This window comes from Danio rerio, chromosome 10, assembly GCF_052040795.2.
Source record: "Danio rerio strain M-AB ecotype USA chromosome 10, GRCz13ab, whole genome shotgun sequence".
Lineage (NCBI taxonomy): Eukaryota > Metazoa > Chordata > Actinopteri > Cypriniformes > Danionidae > Danio > Danio rerio.
This window is the reverse complement of record NC_141030.1, coordinates 20,805,938-20,823,714: the sequence shown is the minus strand read 5'-3', so window position 1 is coordinate 20,823,714 and position 17,777 is coordinate 20,805,938. Positions and strand designations below refer to the sequence as shown.

The 17,777-nt window shown below is 33.8% G+C and overlaps 3 protein-coding genes across 35 annotated transcripts in view; 2 read left to right on the top strand and 1 right to left on the bottom strand.

Moving 5' to 3' along the window:
• The window catches only part of sppl3 (signal peptide peptidase 3), a 205,195-nt gene extending 202,381 nt beyond the window's left edge, over positions 1-2,814 (bottom strand). For 2 of the 4 annotated variants that reach the window (XM_087269464.1, XM_087269462.1), the window contains exon 1: positions 2,601-2,814. The gene's annotated coding sequence lies outside the window, so the exon portion shown is untranslated. The remainder of the gene's footprint in view (positions 1-2,600) is intronic. The other 2 variants (XM_087269463.1, XM_087269461.1) reach the window with 1 other exon arrangement.
• A 2,918-nt stretch (positions 2,815-5,732) lies between these two features.
• Positions 5,733-14,463, top strand: rab36 (RAB36, member RAS oncogene family). Of its 4 annotated transcripts, none has more exons than XM_087269751.1 (11): positions 5,733-5,808; positions 6,190-6,277; positions 6,527-7,828; positions 9,209-9,283; positions 9,371-9,472; positions 9,565-9,629; positions 9,718-9,769; positions 10,997-11,078; positions 11,167-11,257; positions 13,901-14,020; positions 14,104-14,463. In XM_087269751.1, the coding sequence occupies exons 3-11, from the start codon at positions 7,764-7,766 to the stop codon at positions 14,157-14,159; spliced, it is 708 nt and encodes a 235-aa protein (XP_087125877.1). In that variant the 5' UTR covers positions 5,733-5,808; positions 6,190-6,277; positions 6,527-7,763; the 3' UTR covers positions 14,160-14,463.
• Positions 14,464-15,981: 1,518 nt separating this feature from the next.
• The window catches only part of depdc5 (DEP domain containing 5, GATOR1 subcomplex subunit), a 49,387-nt gene continuing 47,591 nt past the window's right edge, over positions 15,982-17,777 (top strand). For all 27 annotated transcript variants that reach the window (XM_087270398.1, XM_087270390.1, XM_087270386.1 and 24 more), the window contains exons 1-3: positions 15,982-16,488; positions 16,564-16,651; positions 17,235-17,281. In XM_087270398.1, coding sequence (XP_087126524.1) covers positions 16,419-16,488; positions 16,564-16,651; positions 17,235-17,281 — 205 coding nt within the window. In that variant the 5' untranslated portion in view covers positions 15,982-16,418. The remainder of the gene's footprint in view (positions 16,489-16,563; positions 16,652-17,234; positions 17,282-17,777) is intronic.

Here is a 17,777-nt window from a genome sequence, read left to right as displayed (position 1 = left end):
TTGTTAAATTAGGACACAAGAGTTAAATTAGGCTTTACAGTTTCCATGTTCAGTCCTTTTCTTCCACTGTATCTTTTAAAGAAAAAGGCAGCAGCATTACAACCTGTCATTCAATCAGAAGACAAAGTCAAAGCCGAGCTGACAGCCAATCTTCAGGCTCAGCAAAACTTGCAAAAAATACCTCTGTATTCCTGCACGTGCAATATTTACACAAATATTTCTTATTCAAATCTTCAGCAACACTATTTAACTCGTGAATTTGTTTTACATTTATTTACACCTTGACCGATTTTTGTATGACATGGCCATTAAAAATACAGTGTTCCTTAACCAGATGGTTTTTCAAGTTACTTATAAAGAGAAAGTTACTTCAGTCATGTTGTTGTAATGTTGAGAAGACTAGTAACACAATAAATAAAAAAAATTTAAAAATCGAAATCGTGAATCGGTCAAACTTTATAAAAAATCTAGATTTAATTTTTTTGCCAAATCGCCCAGCCCTACATGAATGTGATTGTGACTTGTTATACTGCGCTCACGACATTTGTCATTGAAATAACGCCAGGTAGTTGATAGAGCCGAGTAAAAAAGGTCTGCCGCCACAGCTAGAAAAAAATCCTTGTGGAAACACTGGACTCAGTTACACCAACTCTGTCAGGAGGAATGGGCCAAAATTCCTTCGAACTATTGTGAAAAGCTTGTGGAAGGATACCCAAAACATCTGACCAAAAGTTATACAGTTTAAAAGCAAAGCTAAAAAAATACCAAGGAAATGTATGTATGTAAACTGTCTGGAAATTAATAAAAAAATCGGAAAACAAAATTCTCTCATTATTCTGGCATTTAGCAATGTAAATGATTTAGGTAATCCTAACAGATCTAAAATAGTAAACGTTTAGTATGATTTACCATCAGACATAAAAAAAGGTTATTTTTATTTTTTTAGAGTGTATGTAAACTTCTGGTTTTAAATGTGTATGTGTGTGTGTGTGTGTGTGTGTGTGTGCGTGTGTGCATTATTGATTTATATTTTAATCTGCTAATATTAGGTTGTCATGTTACCTTTTAATCCATCTATCCACCTACAGTACACTTACAGAATGCTCCTAGGACCCGGCAACTATTCCAGCATATGTTTTACGCAGCTGATGCCCTACCAGCTGCAACCCAGTACTGGGAAACACCCATACCCACTCACATTCACTACAGTAAATTTAGTTCATCCAATTCCCTTATAGCGCATCTCTTTGGACTGTGGAGGAAACTGAAGCACCTGAAGGAAACCCACGCCAACACGGGGAGAACATGCAAACTCCACACAGAAATGCCAACTGAGCCGGGACTCAAACCAGTGACCCTCTTGCTGTGAGTTACCCTTAAGTGACTGTGAATTGGAATAAGGTAAATTGGATAAGCTAAATTGTCCGTAGTGTATGAGTGTGATTAAAGCTGCGGTCACACTGGGCTTTTCTCCCAATAGACTTCCATTCATACGCACGCGAATGATTCAGACCGGAAATGCAAGGTCATGCATAAAGTTTCGCGGGTTGCTGCGGTGCAAAGTTCAAGCTTGGTGAACTCTGACCTGCAAAATCGCATCACATGACTGCGTGAGACCAATCGAGGATCAAAACATGACCTCTCTGGACAGAAATTTAAAATATGGAGCAAATCGCTCTCTTTTTTAATGTCTAATCATCTTGTTTAATCCCACCCCTTTTCGCAGCGCCGTACGACAGAATTTTAAACGCACAAACTCTAGTGTGACCGCAGCTTTAGTGTGTATGGATTTCCCAGTGATGGGTTGCAGCTGGAAGGGCATCTGCTGTTTAAAACATGTGCTGGATAAGTTGCCATTTCATTCCGCTGTTGTGACTCCAGATTAATAAAGGGATTAAGCCGAGGGAAAAAAAATAATGAATAAATGTTTATAAATTGACTAATGCAAATTGTTTTTAATACTACATTTTTTATTTAACTTTCTTATAACTTCAACAGAGTATTATTGTTTCAAACGTAGGACACTATAATTAATTTAAAAAAAAAACAATGTTGTAATGTGTAGGCTAATTAATATTAATAATATATTAAAAACCCTTAACCAACAGCTATTCTCTCACATTGGTTTATCATATATAAAAACAGGCGTGTGAGAAAAAGACAACTTCTGTCTCCAATTATGTGTTGGAGCTGTACAGAAGTACACATGGGTGTTGTTAATATCTTCAAGACATCTGATTGTCTTTTTATTCCATTGAATCTGCCAGATGCACAGATTATTACATCACCACATTTGTTGCCCTTTACTAGTTAGGTAACAACAAACATGAAAACAAACAAGTTAACAAGTTCAACTGAACGCAGCCTGCATTCTCGAGTAATTTCAGTTGAAAAAGAGGTCAAGTTTGAGTTCACTGAACACATCCATAACAATAAACACACCCGAAACAGAAGACCCTGTCCTGAAAACGAAATCCCAACACAGATAGGAGGATCAATTAGAAATGATTCACTTCAGCTTCACATATTGTCCATCATTATTGATATGTGTGAAATGGAATAAGACTTTAGGCCAAAACTGAGCCTTTCAACCTAGTTACCTTTGACCTTTGGTATCCATTAAAAGGGCTGTTAAAAGCCAGGCCCGCTGGCACTGCTGATCTACAATTGTTCATGTAATGTGAAAATGACGGTCCTCGTGTTTATTTTACAATAACACGTGAAAGAAAAAAACTTACTACGAAAAATCACTTGAGGTGTGGTGAAAAACCATCCCCGAAGCGCTGTTCACGAAGAGCGCAATCTAACTTGCTTGGCATGACACAGCAGTAAACAGTTAAAGGAGGTTTGCTGCCACCCTGCGATCATCCAGAATAACGGGCGCTAAATTATTAGACATAAGCTGTGAAATTAGGAAATTATACGTACAATTGGAGTCAGAATTATTAGCTTCCTGAATTATTAGCCCCCCCTGTTTATTTTTTCCTCAATTTCTGTTTAACGGGGGGAAGATTTTCAACACACTCATTTCTTTTATCTTTGCCATGATGACAGTAAATAATATTTTACAAAATATTTTTCAAGACACTGAATTGGATTAGCAGGTTAGGGTAATTAGGCAAGTTATTGTATAATGATGGTTTGTTCTTTTTTAAACTTAGACTATTGAAAAAAATAGCTAGCTTAAAGGAGCTAATAATTTTGACCTTCAAACAGTGTTTAAAAAATTTAAAACTGCTTTCGCTGAAATAAAACAAATAAGACTTTCTCCAGAAGAAACAATATTATCAGACAAATAAAAAAAATATAAAAAGAAAATCAAAGGGGGTGAATAATTCTGACTTCAACTGTAAAATTTGTTCTATCAAACAATGAATCGCATCCAAAATTAAATGAAATTTTGTGCAGTATACTTCCGGTGAAAAGTTTGGGGTCAGTTTTTATTCATGTGTTTGATTTGAAGAAAAGTATTCTGTTCATGAAGGCGACATTTATTAAATGTTAAATTGTTCAATATTTATTAAAACTTTAAATAACTTCCTTCTTATTGTATGTAGCTTCAGCTGAAATTATTTATTGTTTCTGAAGGATCATGTGACTCTCAAGACTGAAGTAATGAAGCTGAAAAATCATCTTTAAAATCACTGGAATAAATTATTAAATTAGATGATAAACTTCTTCTTCAGTTATTTTACAGTGCAATACCATTTCACAATTTTACTGTTTGTACTATATTTTTGATTAAATAAATGCAGCCTTGGTGAACAGAAGAAGCTTATTTTAAAACATTTAAAAATCCTACTGACCCATAAACTTTTGACCGTTATAGTACATATCTAATAACTCTAAGCAATCATCTGAACTAGCAGTTGTTGTTTTTATTCCCTCGTTTTTGTTATTTTGCATCCAAACATGCTAATGTTATAAGTGGTAAAATAAATATTGTGCTAATCCAAAGCCTGTACTTTGACTGCCCACACAAATACGTGGAAGTGCTGTTGACAAATTGTGACGTGTTGTGTACAGTTGTTAGCATATTTTTCACTTTTTGTTTCCATTGCTCAAGCATCAAAGCAATAGAAATTATGATTTAGCTTTAAAATGATTTTTTTTTAAACTGACAGTTTTTAAACCAAAAATAATCTTGTCAGTCATGTTTGTAAAAATAATCATTTGATGACATAATAAAATAATATATTTAAGGATCACAGAGTAGACATAAAATCAGTCATTGATCTTTATACATAGCCACTAAAACCACCATGTCCATTTGTCATATAAGAGTTTGTAATAATTTAAAATATGTATTTTGACTATTTATTTTTACAAAATTGTGCTAGCATTTAATAATGAATAGCATTTAAGATGCTTTATGCAGTAAAATCATGCCAGGGATATTTAGAACAAATTATTTAATGGTACTTTAATTCATAATGAATGTTCATTTAAATAAATATTCAGTTTATACTTTGCTACTTTCATTAAAACCTGTAGATTCTGTTCATTCATAAGCAAGAATTTACAATATAACAGAACATTTACTATTACTATTTATTCACCCTTATGTGGTTGCAAACCATTATGATTTTATTTTGCAGAAATTATTCTCTCCATTATACAGCTGGAAAATTTTATTTAAAAAATTTTAATTTCACAGGACGACTAATAATTTTGCCCAATTGTATCTTTTATGTTGAATGACAGTGAAACATTTTTTTCACTTGTTTAAAAACAATAGACACATCACTAATGTAAAATTTAATAAACCAATTATAATCAATTATTCATTCATTCATTTTCTTGTTGGCTTAATCCCTTTATTAATCTGGGGTCGCCACAGCGGAATGGACCGCCAACTTATCCACCACATGTTTAACGCAAAGGATCTCCAGCCGCAACCCATCTCGGGAAAACATCCATACACACCTATTCACACTCATACACTACGGACAATTTAGCCAACCCAATTTACCTGTAGCGCATGTTTTTGGACTGTTGGAGAAACCAGAGCACCCTGAGGAAACCCACGCATACACAGCAAATAGAATTAACTTTATAATAATCATTTGAAGAATACAAACATTTATAATTACTTTATTTATGGATTAATACAAAATTCTACTGTAATTGGTAAATTTTACATAGTTATTACACACACATATATATATATATATATATATATATATATATATATATATATATATATATATATATATATACACATACACACACATATACATCTATATATGCATGCTATATATTCATTTATTCTTTTCATCTTAGTCCTTTTATTAATCTGGGGTCGCCACAGCAGAATGAACCGCCAACTTATCCAGCATATGTTTTACACAGTAGATGCCCTTCTAGCTGCAACCCATCTCTGGGAAACACCCATTCACACACATAAACTATGGACAATTTAGCTTACCTATTTTAAGGCAGGAAAAAATGCAAACTCCACACAGAAAGGCCAACTGACCCAGCCGAGGCTCGAATCAGCGACCTTCTGTGAGGCGACAGCACTATCTACTGCGCCCTGCATGCTATATATTTCTATCAAAATAAGCTTTTTAGCATTTATATCAATGGCAACTATATAATGTCAATATTAGCTTGACATACATTCATATACTTGATTTTACGCAAAGTGCGTCGATTATGTGAAAAATGTCGGCATTTTGCCATGCGTATCTCCTGCACCACGTGACGACGAGTTCCGGCTCCTGGTTGCCATGGCGAAGAAGGGAGGATTTGATGCGGAGAGTGAACGCGCATTCAGCAGGAATAAACTGCGCTTCAGAAACATCCGTGAGTACGAGACTGCTTTAATATACACAATCCTAGTTAGAAATAATGCTCAAAACCGAACATTAGCAATGTTTTACAATAATTGTGGCTGAAATAGTCCCTGACTGCGCCGTTACAGTGATTTTCTGTGTTGTCATGCCTGTAATACGAACGCAGCTCTGCTTGTTCACGGAGGATTAACTAATCATTTAATTAAAAACAATTTCCCTCGTCTTCTGTATAAACTAACGTTAAACAACTTTCCTCAAACTTATGTACCAAAGTGTATCTCTCTCTCTGCCCTACTATATTAAGAATGCTGTATCAAGTAGTAACATTAGGTACTGTAAATGTGCAGAGTAAACATTTAGAGTAGGTCTGATCTTTGCGTTTCTTTTACAGGCGATTTTTTTCTGGACAACTTGCTGACAAGACAATGCAGTTCAGTCCACCTGTCAGCAGAGACAGGATCATATCCGCATTTCCAAAGGTGCACATCATGCTAAAGTCTAACTTAGTTGTGTCATTTTTATTTTATTATTGAGTATTGAAAGGGATAGTTCACCACAAACTGAACATTTCTTACACTCAAGTGGTTCTAATCTAAACATTTATGATTTATTTTTTCTGTTGTTCACAAGGAGGATATGCTCAAGAATGTTGTAAAAGACATTGACATTTAAAGTCATTCTGGTCCTACTATGGATAAAACAATTTCTGTTTTTCCTATATTTTTCAGAATATCTTCCTTATTAGTGTTCAGCAGAAGAAAGAACCTCAAACGGATTTTAAACAAGTGGAGGATGAGTAAATATGATATATAATATGACAGAATTTTTCATTTTTGGTAAACTATCCCTTAAACATCACAATTTACAATGAACAGACTCAACCTTATGCCATCCAGGATGTATTTTATCTTCAGTAGATCGTTAAAGAAGGTTTTTGTCTGCAATCACGGTTTTTGTTGATGCATAAAATGCAAGCCAATAGCTTGGCTACTGATGTTTTGAAAGTCAAAACAAATTTAGGCCAAACAAAATGAATATCTGTGACTCCTGATGTTCCATTGAGGTCTTATGAAGAGAAACAATCATTATGTGTAAATAAACGTAAACATTATTTAATACATGTTCTTCAATCAACAGCCTCAGCAAACAGTCCTAGACACATTTACGAATCATCCTGTTGCATATGACTCGCGACCATTTGCAGAGGCTGTGGAAAAGAGTAATAATGTTGCAAACTATGTTTAGTTTCTTGCACAGACCTATCATATAAATTTAATAAAACCTCAATGAATCCATATGAGCTACAGGTATACAGTTTTAGTTGTATTATTATTATTATTATTATTTAGTGCCAGTATTCATTGACTTTACCAAGGACCATATCTTTAATGCTCTACTTAATGCTCTACTTATCTCTTTACTTAGATGAATTATAATTTGTATATTACAAATGAAAATATAAATTAAAGTGTAAATTAACAGCAAATGATTCTTTTTAGTTCACCTTTGCCTTAAAAGTTGTCTTCAAGTAAGCTACATTGGTGTGTGAGAAAAGTAAAATCATCTCAGCTGATTCACAACACATTACAGGTTGTAGTACAGGAAATTCAGCAAATGTTCTGTACACTGTATTGAGTTCATCAGATTAGTATATTGAGAACGTGTGACATCCATAGAGGAACTTCACTGCAGACCAATCTTTCAGAATCACAGGACTGCTGCTAATTCTGCTGAAATGAAAAGGCGGTGCACAGCTGCTTCGTATACTAGTTTTTGCAGTTGAGTTAAATTAAGGACAAATGTACACTTTCTGAAAGTATTGAAATAGAGAGATACTACGTCAAACAAGACAAAAATGCTAGCTTTATTCACTAAATGGCTAAAGCTATCTATTTTTTTGATGTTGTATTATGTTGATTCTGTTTTATTATTCTGTAGTGTTATAATCCACAAGCTTGCCTGCAAATGAAGGATGACTGGAATGTAGAAGCCAAGGTGGCTTGCCAAGATCGGACGACTCGTCTGCAAGGGTAGATATACATATGTAGTACATTTTTAATAAAAACAATTCAAGAATAATAAAATAATATATAAAATATAATTAGTAAATTTAGTTATACATATAATTATGTAATAACAGTACTGTAATTATTATATGATTACATAATTATAAATGTTTTTTTCAAATGATTATTATAAAATTAATTATACATTATTACAACATAATGGAATTTACAGAATTTCACACTTTTAATTGAACAGTTATATACTGTATATTTATTAATAAATGTATTGCATAGTTTTGAAGTAACCTCCTAACTGTCACTGTTTAATAGGTGGGTTGTTTTTGTGTTATTTTTAAAAATTATTTTACTTAACCTCGACTTATCTCGACAAACTTTATATGATTATATCATATATAATTTTCAAGTGGGGCAACACGGTAGCTCAGTGGTTAGCACTGTCACCTCACAGCAAGAAGGTTGCTGGTTCGAGTTCCAGCTGGACCAGTTGCCATTTTTGTGTGGAGTTTGCATGTTCTCCCTGTTTTTGTGCTCTGGATTCCCCCACAGTCCAAAGACATGTTGTACAGGTGAATTAGGTTAACTAAATTGGCCGTGGTGTATGAGTGCATATGTGAATGTGAGAGTGTGTATGAGTGTTTCCCAGTACTAGGTTGAGGCTCCGGATTCCCCCACAAGTCCAAAGACGTGTTGTATAGGTGAATTGGGTAAGCTAAAGTTGTCCGTAGTGTATAAATGAGTGTGAATGAGAGTGTATGGATGTTTCCCAGTGATGGGTTGCAACTGGAAGGGTATTCGCTCTAAAAAACATATAAACATTACTTGGCAGTTCATTCTGCTGTGGTAACCCCTGATAAATAAGGGACTAAGCCGAAGGAAAAATAAATGAAGAATAATTTTCAAATTCATTCATTCATTTTCTTTTTGGCTTAATCCCTTTATTAATCTGGGGTCGCCACAGCAAAATGGACCACCAACTTATCCAGCATATGTTTTATGCAACGGATGCCCTTCCAGCTGCAACTCATCACTGGGAAGCATCCATACTCTCACATTCACTCATTCACACACACACACACTATGGCCAATTTTAGCCTACCCAATTCACCTATACCACATGTCTTTGGGCATGTGGGGGAAACCGGAGCACCCTGAGGAAACCCACACGAACATGGGGAGAACATGCAAACTCCACAGAGAAACGCCAACTGACCCAGCCAAGGCTCGAAACAGCAACCTTCTTGCTGGTCATTTTTAAGAGGGAATCCAAATTTGTGTACACAGTTAATGGGTTAAATAATGTTATAATTTGTTTCATTTTAAATTGTTATACTACCAAATATTATTACATACCTATACTGTATGTGTTTTCTTATTATCTACTAGGTATGACAGGTTTAAGATGTCAAAGGCAGTAGTGGTTGGAGATCTCAATGTGGGAAAGACATGCTTAATAAACAGGTAAGGTGTACAAAGCTTTTCTTGAAATGATACATGTTGTATATTTAATGGATATGAAGGTTTTTTCTGTGTTTTTTTATTTCACAGGTTCTGTAAAGACGTGTTTGAGAGAGACTATAAGGCTACTATAGGTGTTGATTTTGAGATCGAGAGATTTGAGATGTCTGGGCTGCCTTTTTCTCTTCAAATGTGTGTGTTTTGTTTAAATGATTTAAATAACATGTTTGTTCAATTGAATTTTTTGTGGTTTATATTTGTTTTGCACTTCGGAATATTTGTAGATGGGACACCGCTGGTCAGGAAAAGTTTAAATGCATTGCATCAGCATATTACAGAGGAGCTCAAGGTAAAATGCAGAACTGTATGTCTTTGAATTCTCCAGATCAGAGTCTGTTTTCACACTAATGTTTTATGTTTTTGTTTCTATTCAAAAGTTATTATCACTGTCTTTGACATGGCGGATATTAAGACCTTGGAAAACACAAAGTAAGTACATGTTTGGAGAGTGGAAATGTAAACAGATATTTAAAAAAAGGGAATAATATATGATTTCTAAATATTGATTTTAGTACATGGTGACACAGTAACTCAGTGGTTAGCAATGTCACCTCACAGCAAGAAGGTTGCTGGTTCGAGTCCCGGCTGGGTCAGTTGGCATTCCTGTGTGGAGTTTGCATGTTCTTCCCTGTTCACATTAGTTTCGCCAGGTACTCCGGTTTCCCCCACTGTCCAAAAACATGCGCTATAGGTGAATTGACTAAAAGCTAAATTGGCCCTAGTGTATATGTGTGAAAAATTTTCCCCCAATTTGAAACATTAATTCATTCATTTTTTTTATTTAAATGTATCAAAAAAACTTCACCATGTACTCAAAAAGGATGAACTGACATCTAAACTGCAAAATATGTATACACCCTACACATCATAAGTAACGGTTGATGTAAATTCATGTGTCTTATTTAAATAATCTAGACTTTTTAGTATTATTATTGTATTTGTGAAAATTGTATTATCTGTTTTTTGTCATTTATTTTTTAATTTACTGTAATTTTTTTATTTGATGATGTTAATATATGACATATTTAAAATGCTTTGGCAATACTGTATTAAATGCCATGCCAATAAAGCAACTTGAACTTGATTGTGTATGGATGTTTCCCAGTACTGGGTTGCAGCTGGAATGCGATCTGCTTCGTAAAACATATGTTGGATAAGTTTGCGGTTCATTCCGCTGTGGTGACCCCTGATGAATAAAGGGACTAAGCTGAAGGAAAATGAATGAATGATTCATACCTTAATATTAACACCAGCAGTATATCAGGATAAACTAAATATATATTCAAATATTTATTTAAAACAGCTTTTTTTCCCTACACCATTGTTGCGTAAACATACCCTTTGTTTCCATTGCTATTTTGTTTCAATGGTTACCCATTGCTTAATTGTTTATGCTCCACTGTGTCTGATTTGTTTTTTATGTAGCGTTTATTTAAGTCACCAGTTTAATTCCACACATAGTCCTGCATTTTCTCTACACATATGAAGTTGTTTTATTGGTTCTTGCAATCTTGGATTACTTTCTGTGTTTTTGTAAATAAGGAAAACAGTCGGAATATTTTTGCCTAAACTCTGTCAATTATGTTATAATCTAAGAATGTTTTCTATTACATCAAAATGCACCTTTTTTGTTGTTGTTGTTCATTTGTTACACAGACAGTGGTTGTTAGAGGCGGTGCGGGAAAATGAACCAGACTCCTGTTTTGTTTTCTTGGTTGGCACAAAAAGAGACCTCCTGGTGAGAACAGTCCTTGTAAGCATGCATGCAAATGTACACATAAGACCTGCAGAAGCTATTAAAGAGTCCCTGCTGTGTTTCTGTGAAGTCTACAGAAGAGTGCCAGAGGACCGAGAGGGACGCCGTAAAGATTGCAGCAGAAATGAATGCAGAATTCTGGTCGGTGTCCTCAAAAACAGGTACGTCTGAAATTGTTTCTTTTTCATGATTTTTTTTTCTGGTAGTAATGTAGGTACACAAAAACAGTGATGCTTCCTCAGATTTAAAGTTGATGTTTAGTAAACTATTAAACAGTACATTTCACATTTACAATTATTTAGTTGCCTTTTATTCAGTAGAACTAATCAAAGTAACAACTGAACAAAATATACAAGTATTATATTTGATTATAATTGAATTTTTTTTCAAGTGATATATAACAGATTAAGGAATTTTTTACAGCATTTCTGATGATATTTTTTTCTTTTGGAGAAAGTCTTGTTTTATTATCCATTTTAAAAAAACATTTTAGGGTCAATATTATGATTAATACAAACATTTTGGATAACACTATTTTCCAAAGACCTGCCTAATTACCCTAATTTGCTTAGTTCGCCTAATTATCATAAAAATTGCACTTCAAATAAACATAATTACATTTTAGAAAAAAATCTAAAATTAGTTATTAAAACTATTATGTTTAGAAATGTGTTGAAAAAAATCTTTCCATTAAACAGAAATTGGCGGGAAAATGTAAAAGAATTCAAATTTAACAGAAGGGCTATAAATATAAATATAGGTCAGTTTTGTTTAAGTTTTTTGAGGAAAATAATGTAAATAGAAAACAGATTGTTAGTGTTAGATCAGATCTGTTTTATAGGAATCTAGAATAAAACATATAATAGTGTTTCTTTTATTTTAAAATTCACTTACAATTACAATTAAAATCTCACCTACTGCTGTAAACTATATACTGTAGTTTAGTACCCACTTTTTAAATACAACAACCAACAATCAGATACAAATGATTGTAAATGTTTGTAAATTGTAAACTATTTCTAAAAAAAGGTTCTTCATTTTACAACTACCCTAGAGTTAAGGCCTACTCACACTATGCTATCCGAACCGTGCCCAGGCCCGTTTCCCGGATCGTTTGAGAAGTGTGAGTGCGCTAAATCGGGCTCAGGCACGGTTTACTTGGCCGCCCTGTCCCGGTTGGAGGAGGGGGGCCTGAGTGCGGTAGACTTGGGTTTTTGATGTGAGTGCTTGGGCATTTGTGATGCGAGTGCAAAACGTGCCAAAGCCCGAAACTGACAGCGAGACATGACTTTAAGGGGCTGTTTCATATGGATTTATTAATCATTCTTACTGTTCAATGAGCGCAAACTGCCCTAGATTATTAAAGACGCAAACCCCTCACTGCACGACAGCTGCGCACCTTTAGCAGACCTCCTCATTCCTGCAGCACGAGGGCTTTATGATTGTTTATGAGCGCTAAAAGTGGCGGATCTGTTCGGCGAAATATCTGACTGCGTGTCACCGCATCCCTAAGGACTGTTTGGCGAAATATTTGACTGCATGTCACTGCATAACAAACGACTGAAATGATTTAACTAGAGCAATCTTCTCTGTGCTGAGCGAGAGCACTTCTCTACTGCACAGCGCAGCATCGATGACGTAAGCGTGCCCAGACCCGATTGTAGTGTGAGTGCGGGCCGTCGTGGGAGACAGGAGGGCGACAAGCGTGCTTTGGCCCAGTTTGAGGCAACTGTACATAGTGTGAGTTCGGCCTTAAACAGTTGACTTTTACAATTTTTGAAATCCATTCAGCCAATCTCAAACTTTTAAAATTAAACTTTATACTTAGCTTCGCATTGATCATTGAATTGGATTAGACCTATTCAGTTTTAAAACTGACAGAAAATGAAAAGTTGCACACTTTCAGGTTATTTCAGACCGAATATTTAAAGTGCCGTGGTGAACAATATGGGGAGTGTGTCACAAGTTGTCACTGAATGAATGTGTGAATATGAAGCCAACTTTACCTTAATAACTTAGCACTCAGTGTTCGCAGTTAAATTAACCATAACTGTTTTTGCTGAAATCATTGCTGCAATCAAAAATGAGTGACGTGCATGATTCAGCATAGCGTGAACTTACCTGATATGAAATGAGAACTGTAGAGTCGAGCATTTTTAATTAGGTCGTCACTTCATTCAGCTTCCTTTTAGCCGAAGACATCTGCGGTTGCCACTAAAAGCAGTGTGGTGTACGGTAAAAGTTAAGTTTTCTATTTTTAGACTCGAATTTGGCATCCTACTGCACAACACGACATGTTTGCTATTGCAACCGGTCTCTTTTTTCAACCGGGGACCCGTGTGACGTAGGTTGGTAGTTCGTCTATAAAATACACAAGATGTGTCACTCGTATTTTTGAATCGGAAAAAGTGTAAGGGCCAATATGGTAAGGAAGACCCGCCTTCTAAGTGCAAGAACTATTCATCGATCGATATAGACCTGACGAGCCTTCATAGGAGGGGCTGGGAAAAGACGTAAATTTCCGCAAATTTTGTGTGATTCAAACCTTTAGAAATGAAACGTGAGACAGTTAATTAATTTTATTGTTGTTTCCTAACATGAAATTTAACCGTAAGCTTGGCAGGTAGTTTTTGGAGAATTTGATGTTTCCTCATTCAAACAGAATGCCCGAGCATATTGCCTGAGAGGCTTCCAAAGATGGCTGCCGAGTGAAATGACTTGCCTTAAAGGGACTTTGGTATAAATATCATATCATAGTGGCTTATACAAAGTTGTACATGTAACTGTTGCTTTTTTTTTTGAAGGTGAAAACGTCCAAGAGTTTTTCTTCCGTGTGGCTGCTCTGGCTTTTGAAGATGCTGTCATGAAGGACCTGGAGTCTGGGACCACCAGCAGCACTCAGATCGGAGATGGCAGTATTCTCAGTAAGAGAAACATCATAAATCTGACATGATGAGGATAATATTGGGTTGTCTGGAGTTAGTTATTGTGGTTTCTGTTATTTCAGATGATAAAACACTGGAAGTCACGCAGGAGAAGCCAAAGAAGAAGAGCTGTTGCTGATGCTCTATGGTTCATGAGGAAACTTGTTGTATTGAAGAAAAGAATAAATGTTTAACACATTAGAAAAAGAAAAAAATGTTTTTCTGTGACAAAACTGACGAGCAGTTGGTGCATCACAAATGTCCTCTCTGTGAGGAATCGCCTAACAATAAGGGACTGATATCAGTATGGTTCATACTGTAGTATTATTGCCAGTATTTTGTACTGCAGCATAAACTGCCTTTTAATGATTATATGTTATATTGCGATCTTTTATACTTTTTATTTTGGCAGATTGAATAAAAATGCATTATAATTAAGCAAAGTTTATGTAGTTTTTATCAACCAATTGTCTTTATTTGTATGGAAAGCATGGGTTCTGTTTTTAAGTATGTATTTTTATGCATGTTTAATTAATTATTTTAGCTTATACACCAAAAATGTTGCCAGGTATATTTTAACAAGAATAATGTAATTAAATATTGAAATATGTAGTCAAAGAGCCACGAACACTAATTGTAATTTTACAAAGCAAATTTACATAAATAAAGATTTTAATTTCTTGTTTAGATTTTGATTTATTTCAGTTATTTAATTACTTCAATTAAAATCTATTTCATTTTTGCATTTAATATTTGTATGTCATGTCAGTTAAACTCATTTTAAACAATTTATTTAACAATAACAGTCACAGATTCTTATAAGCAGGCTCTCTTAGTCTTTTATAGACAATTTCAATGTGGTGATGTTATTGGCTAATGAACATTTCCTGCCTGTTATGATTATCAAACTATTCCATGACTGTAACAAGAAGCAATTCATTTATAACCAAATGGTAAAACAGTTATCATAACATTAGTTATCAATGTGTGGCTCTTTTTAAATTCTCGGAAGCCACAGAAATTAGAAATGTATAACAGGAAATGTGCTGGGACCATTGTTTTTGTTTACATCCCTCAAAATGGTCTAAAGAAGTATTTTTCTTTTACAAACTTCAAAGGTGAATTTGATAGCATCTCTATGCTGCAAATCATTTGTCATTTCTGTGTGATAAAGGATTATACTGTAAGTGTGAAAATTATTAATTTAGTTTTTTTATTTTTTTTTTACCATTTTTAACTTCGTTCAGATTACTTATTTATGTGAAAGGATTTTTTAAAGCACAAATGACTAACAGTATAATTAATAATTAAAGCATGAAAAGTATATAAAATTATTTTAAAAGTGTTTACTCAATAATGAATAACCTAAAACTAAGAAATCTTAGTTTTAAACTAAGAAATCAGTCCTCAAGACGAGAGACTGCAGGCAAAAAAAAAAAAAAAAAAAATTATTTCCATGCACCTGTCAATTTTGAGAATTTATTTTATTATTATTTTGGCTTTTTTATAAAGTTTTTTTTTTCCTTAGTCCACTTAAAAAAAAAAAACATCCAAAATACAGTTTCATGCACAAAACACCTTTTGACTCACTTTTTCAAATATTACTAATATAATATTGGAAATAAGAAAAAATAAAAATACTATATTGTACATTTGATTTGTCACCTCACACCTTTACATTTGCACTGTCGCCTCACAGCAAGAAGGTTGCTGGTTTAAGTCCCGGCTGGGTCAGTTGGCATTTCTGTGTGGAGTTTGCATGTTTTCCTTGTGTTCGCATGGGTTTCCTTCGGACCCTTCCGGTTTACTCCAAAGACGTGTGCTGTAGGTGTATTGAATAAACTTAATTTGAAATATTAATTAATTTCGAAAAAAAAACAAGTTTGAAATAATTTTACATTGTTCTATTCAAAGCAGGGCGTCTGGTCCGATTGTGAGTCTCCAATCCTCTAGACGGCGCTGTGTAACTCTTACCAATGAAAAGAAGAAGTCGAGTAGCCAGCTACAGTGCACTTAGTTCAGAAAACATTACAAATGTTGTGCTGTTTCTGCTAAATATATGTTAAATTATTCGCCGTCGGTGTATAAATAAATGTTAGCACTGTACATCATAAACTTGTGTCTTAGAATTATCATAAGTCGGGATGGAAAAAGCGGGTCACGCGACTTGTAAACAACCAGGAGGATGACGATGACAGGCAGTCAAGAGATTGATTGTGCTTCTTCTTTTTCAAGCTCTTTAAATGGGTTTTAAAACTTCTGTTCACTCATATCACGTCGACTGGGAGATTTTGGACATGGGAATGTTGATATTCTGCAAACTGCTGAACAGCACTGGACTTTTTTCTGCATGTAAATAAGGATAAATGAGTGTGTAATTGTACAACTAAAGTCTAAAATGACGGTCACCATGAAGGCAAACAAGTCCTACAAGCTTGTGGTGCACAAGAAGGGCTTTGGAGGCAGTGGTGAGAATGTTTAACAATATTACTGAATTATTTGCAGTTTATGACACTGGCTTTAACATTCCTGTTTCACCATAGATGATGAGCTGATGATGAACCCTAAAGTATTTCCTCAAGTTAAACTGGGGGATATTGTCGAAATTGCACATCCAAATGATGAGTACAGGTGAGAAATATATACAATTTCATTATATAATCATTAGAAAAAGCTTTATTATTTTAAAATAGTGCCTGAAAGTAAACTTTAATTAGGTGTAATTAGTATTACAAAGTAACTAGAGAAAATACTCAGTTGTATTTAACTCAATTTTTTATTGCAAGGTTTTATTTGTCCAACAACTGCACATACTTAGGAAATAATTCATTTTAATTTTTTCCAATATAGTATATGTATGAAATAGGTTGTAATTACTTGGAAATGTTTTGTATTTTGCCACATATATTTTTTATGTTTTATGTGTAAAGTTTTTTAAACAAAGCTAAAGGTCATTTGACTGAAATTTCAAAAAGTAAGAGTTAAATTTATTCTCTATTTATTGAGATTTATGTGGATTTAGTATTTAGTCAAGTAATTAAATTACCTTTTGAGTAACTAAGTTACTTTTCAGCCTAGTAATTTAAAAAGTGGTTTAAATCTAATTGTAATGGTGTGATTTGTAATGAAATACTTATCCAATGCTGCTTGTACTGGTAGTGTTTTGTATTATGATATAATTGTGTTTATTAGTAATATTTTTGTATTTTTTAAGTCCTTTGTTGCTACAGGTGAAGAGTTTGAAAGAGGACCTGCAGAAAGGTGAATTTGAATTCTGTGCTTAGTTTTTAATACTAACTTTTGGCAAACATTGATTTCACAAGTGATTTTAAATCATAAATGAAAAACAATCTCGGTTAGAGCTGGAAATGCTGTATGAACTTGACTCAAAACGTTTTTCTTATTTTTTTGTTTAATAGTATTAATAGATTTTTAATTATTTTAAATCTTAAATACAGACCAAAATTATTTTTAATCACCATTTAATCAATATAAATTATAACTATGCAATTTATTTATTAAATAGAATTTGACAATTTTCTATATATAAAAATTAAATTAAATTTATTTTGTAGTCCAATTGCAATTTTCATAGTAATTTATTAAAACATTTAAGTATTAGATTCATTTCTATATATAAACATAAAAAAGTCTGTAATAATATTTTTATTTTGACATTTTGTAAACGTATAATAGCAATTAAGATATCACTAACAGGTAGAAATATAATTACTGTGTAATTAGCTCCTTATATTAA

Bases quoted from the DNA above. Each gene is read 5' to 3' on its own strand.
- rab36 (XM_087269750.1), top strand. From the start codon at position 5,733: ATGGCGAAGAAGGGAGGATTTGATGCGGAGAGTGAACGCGCATTCAGC. The intron at 6,278-7,736 runs GTGCACATCATG...ATTATTCTGTAG, and splicing joins TCATATCCGCATTTCCAAAG to TGTTATAATCCACAAGCTTG. The intron at 9,473-9,564 runs GTGTGTGTTTTG...GAATATTTGTAG, and splicing joins CTGCCTTTTTCTCTTCAAAT to ATGGGACACCGCTGGTCAGG.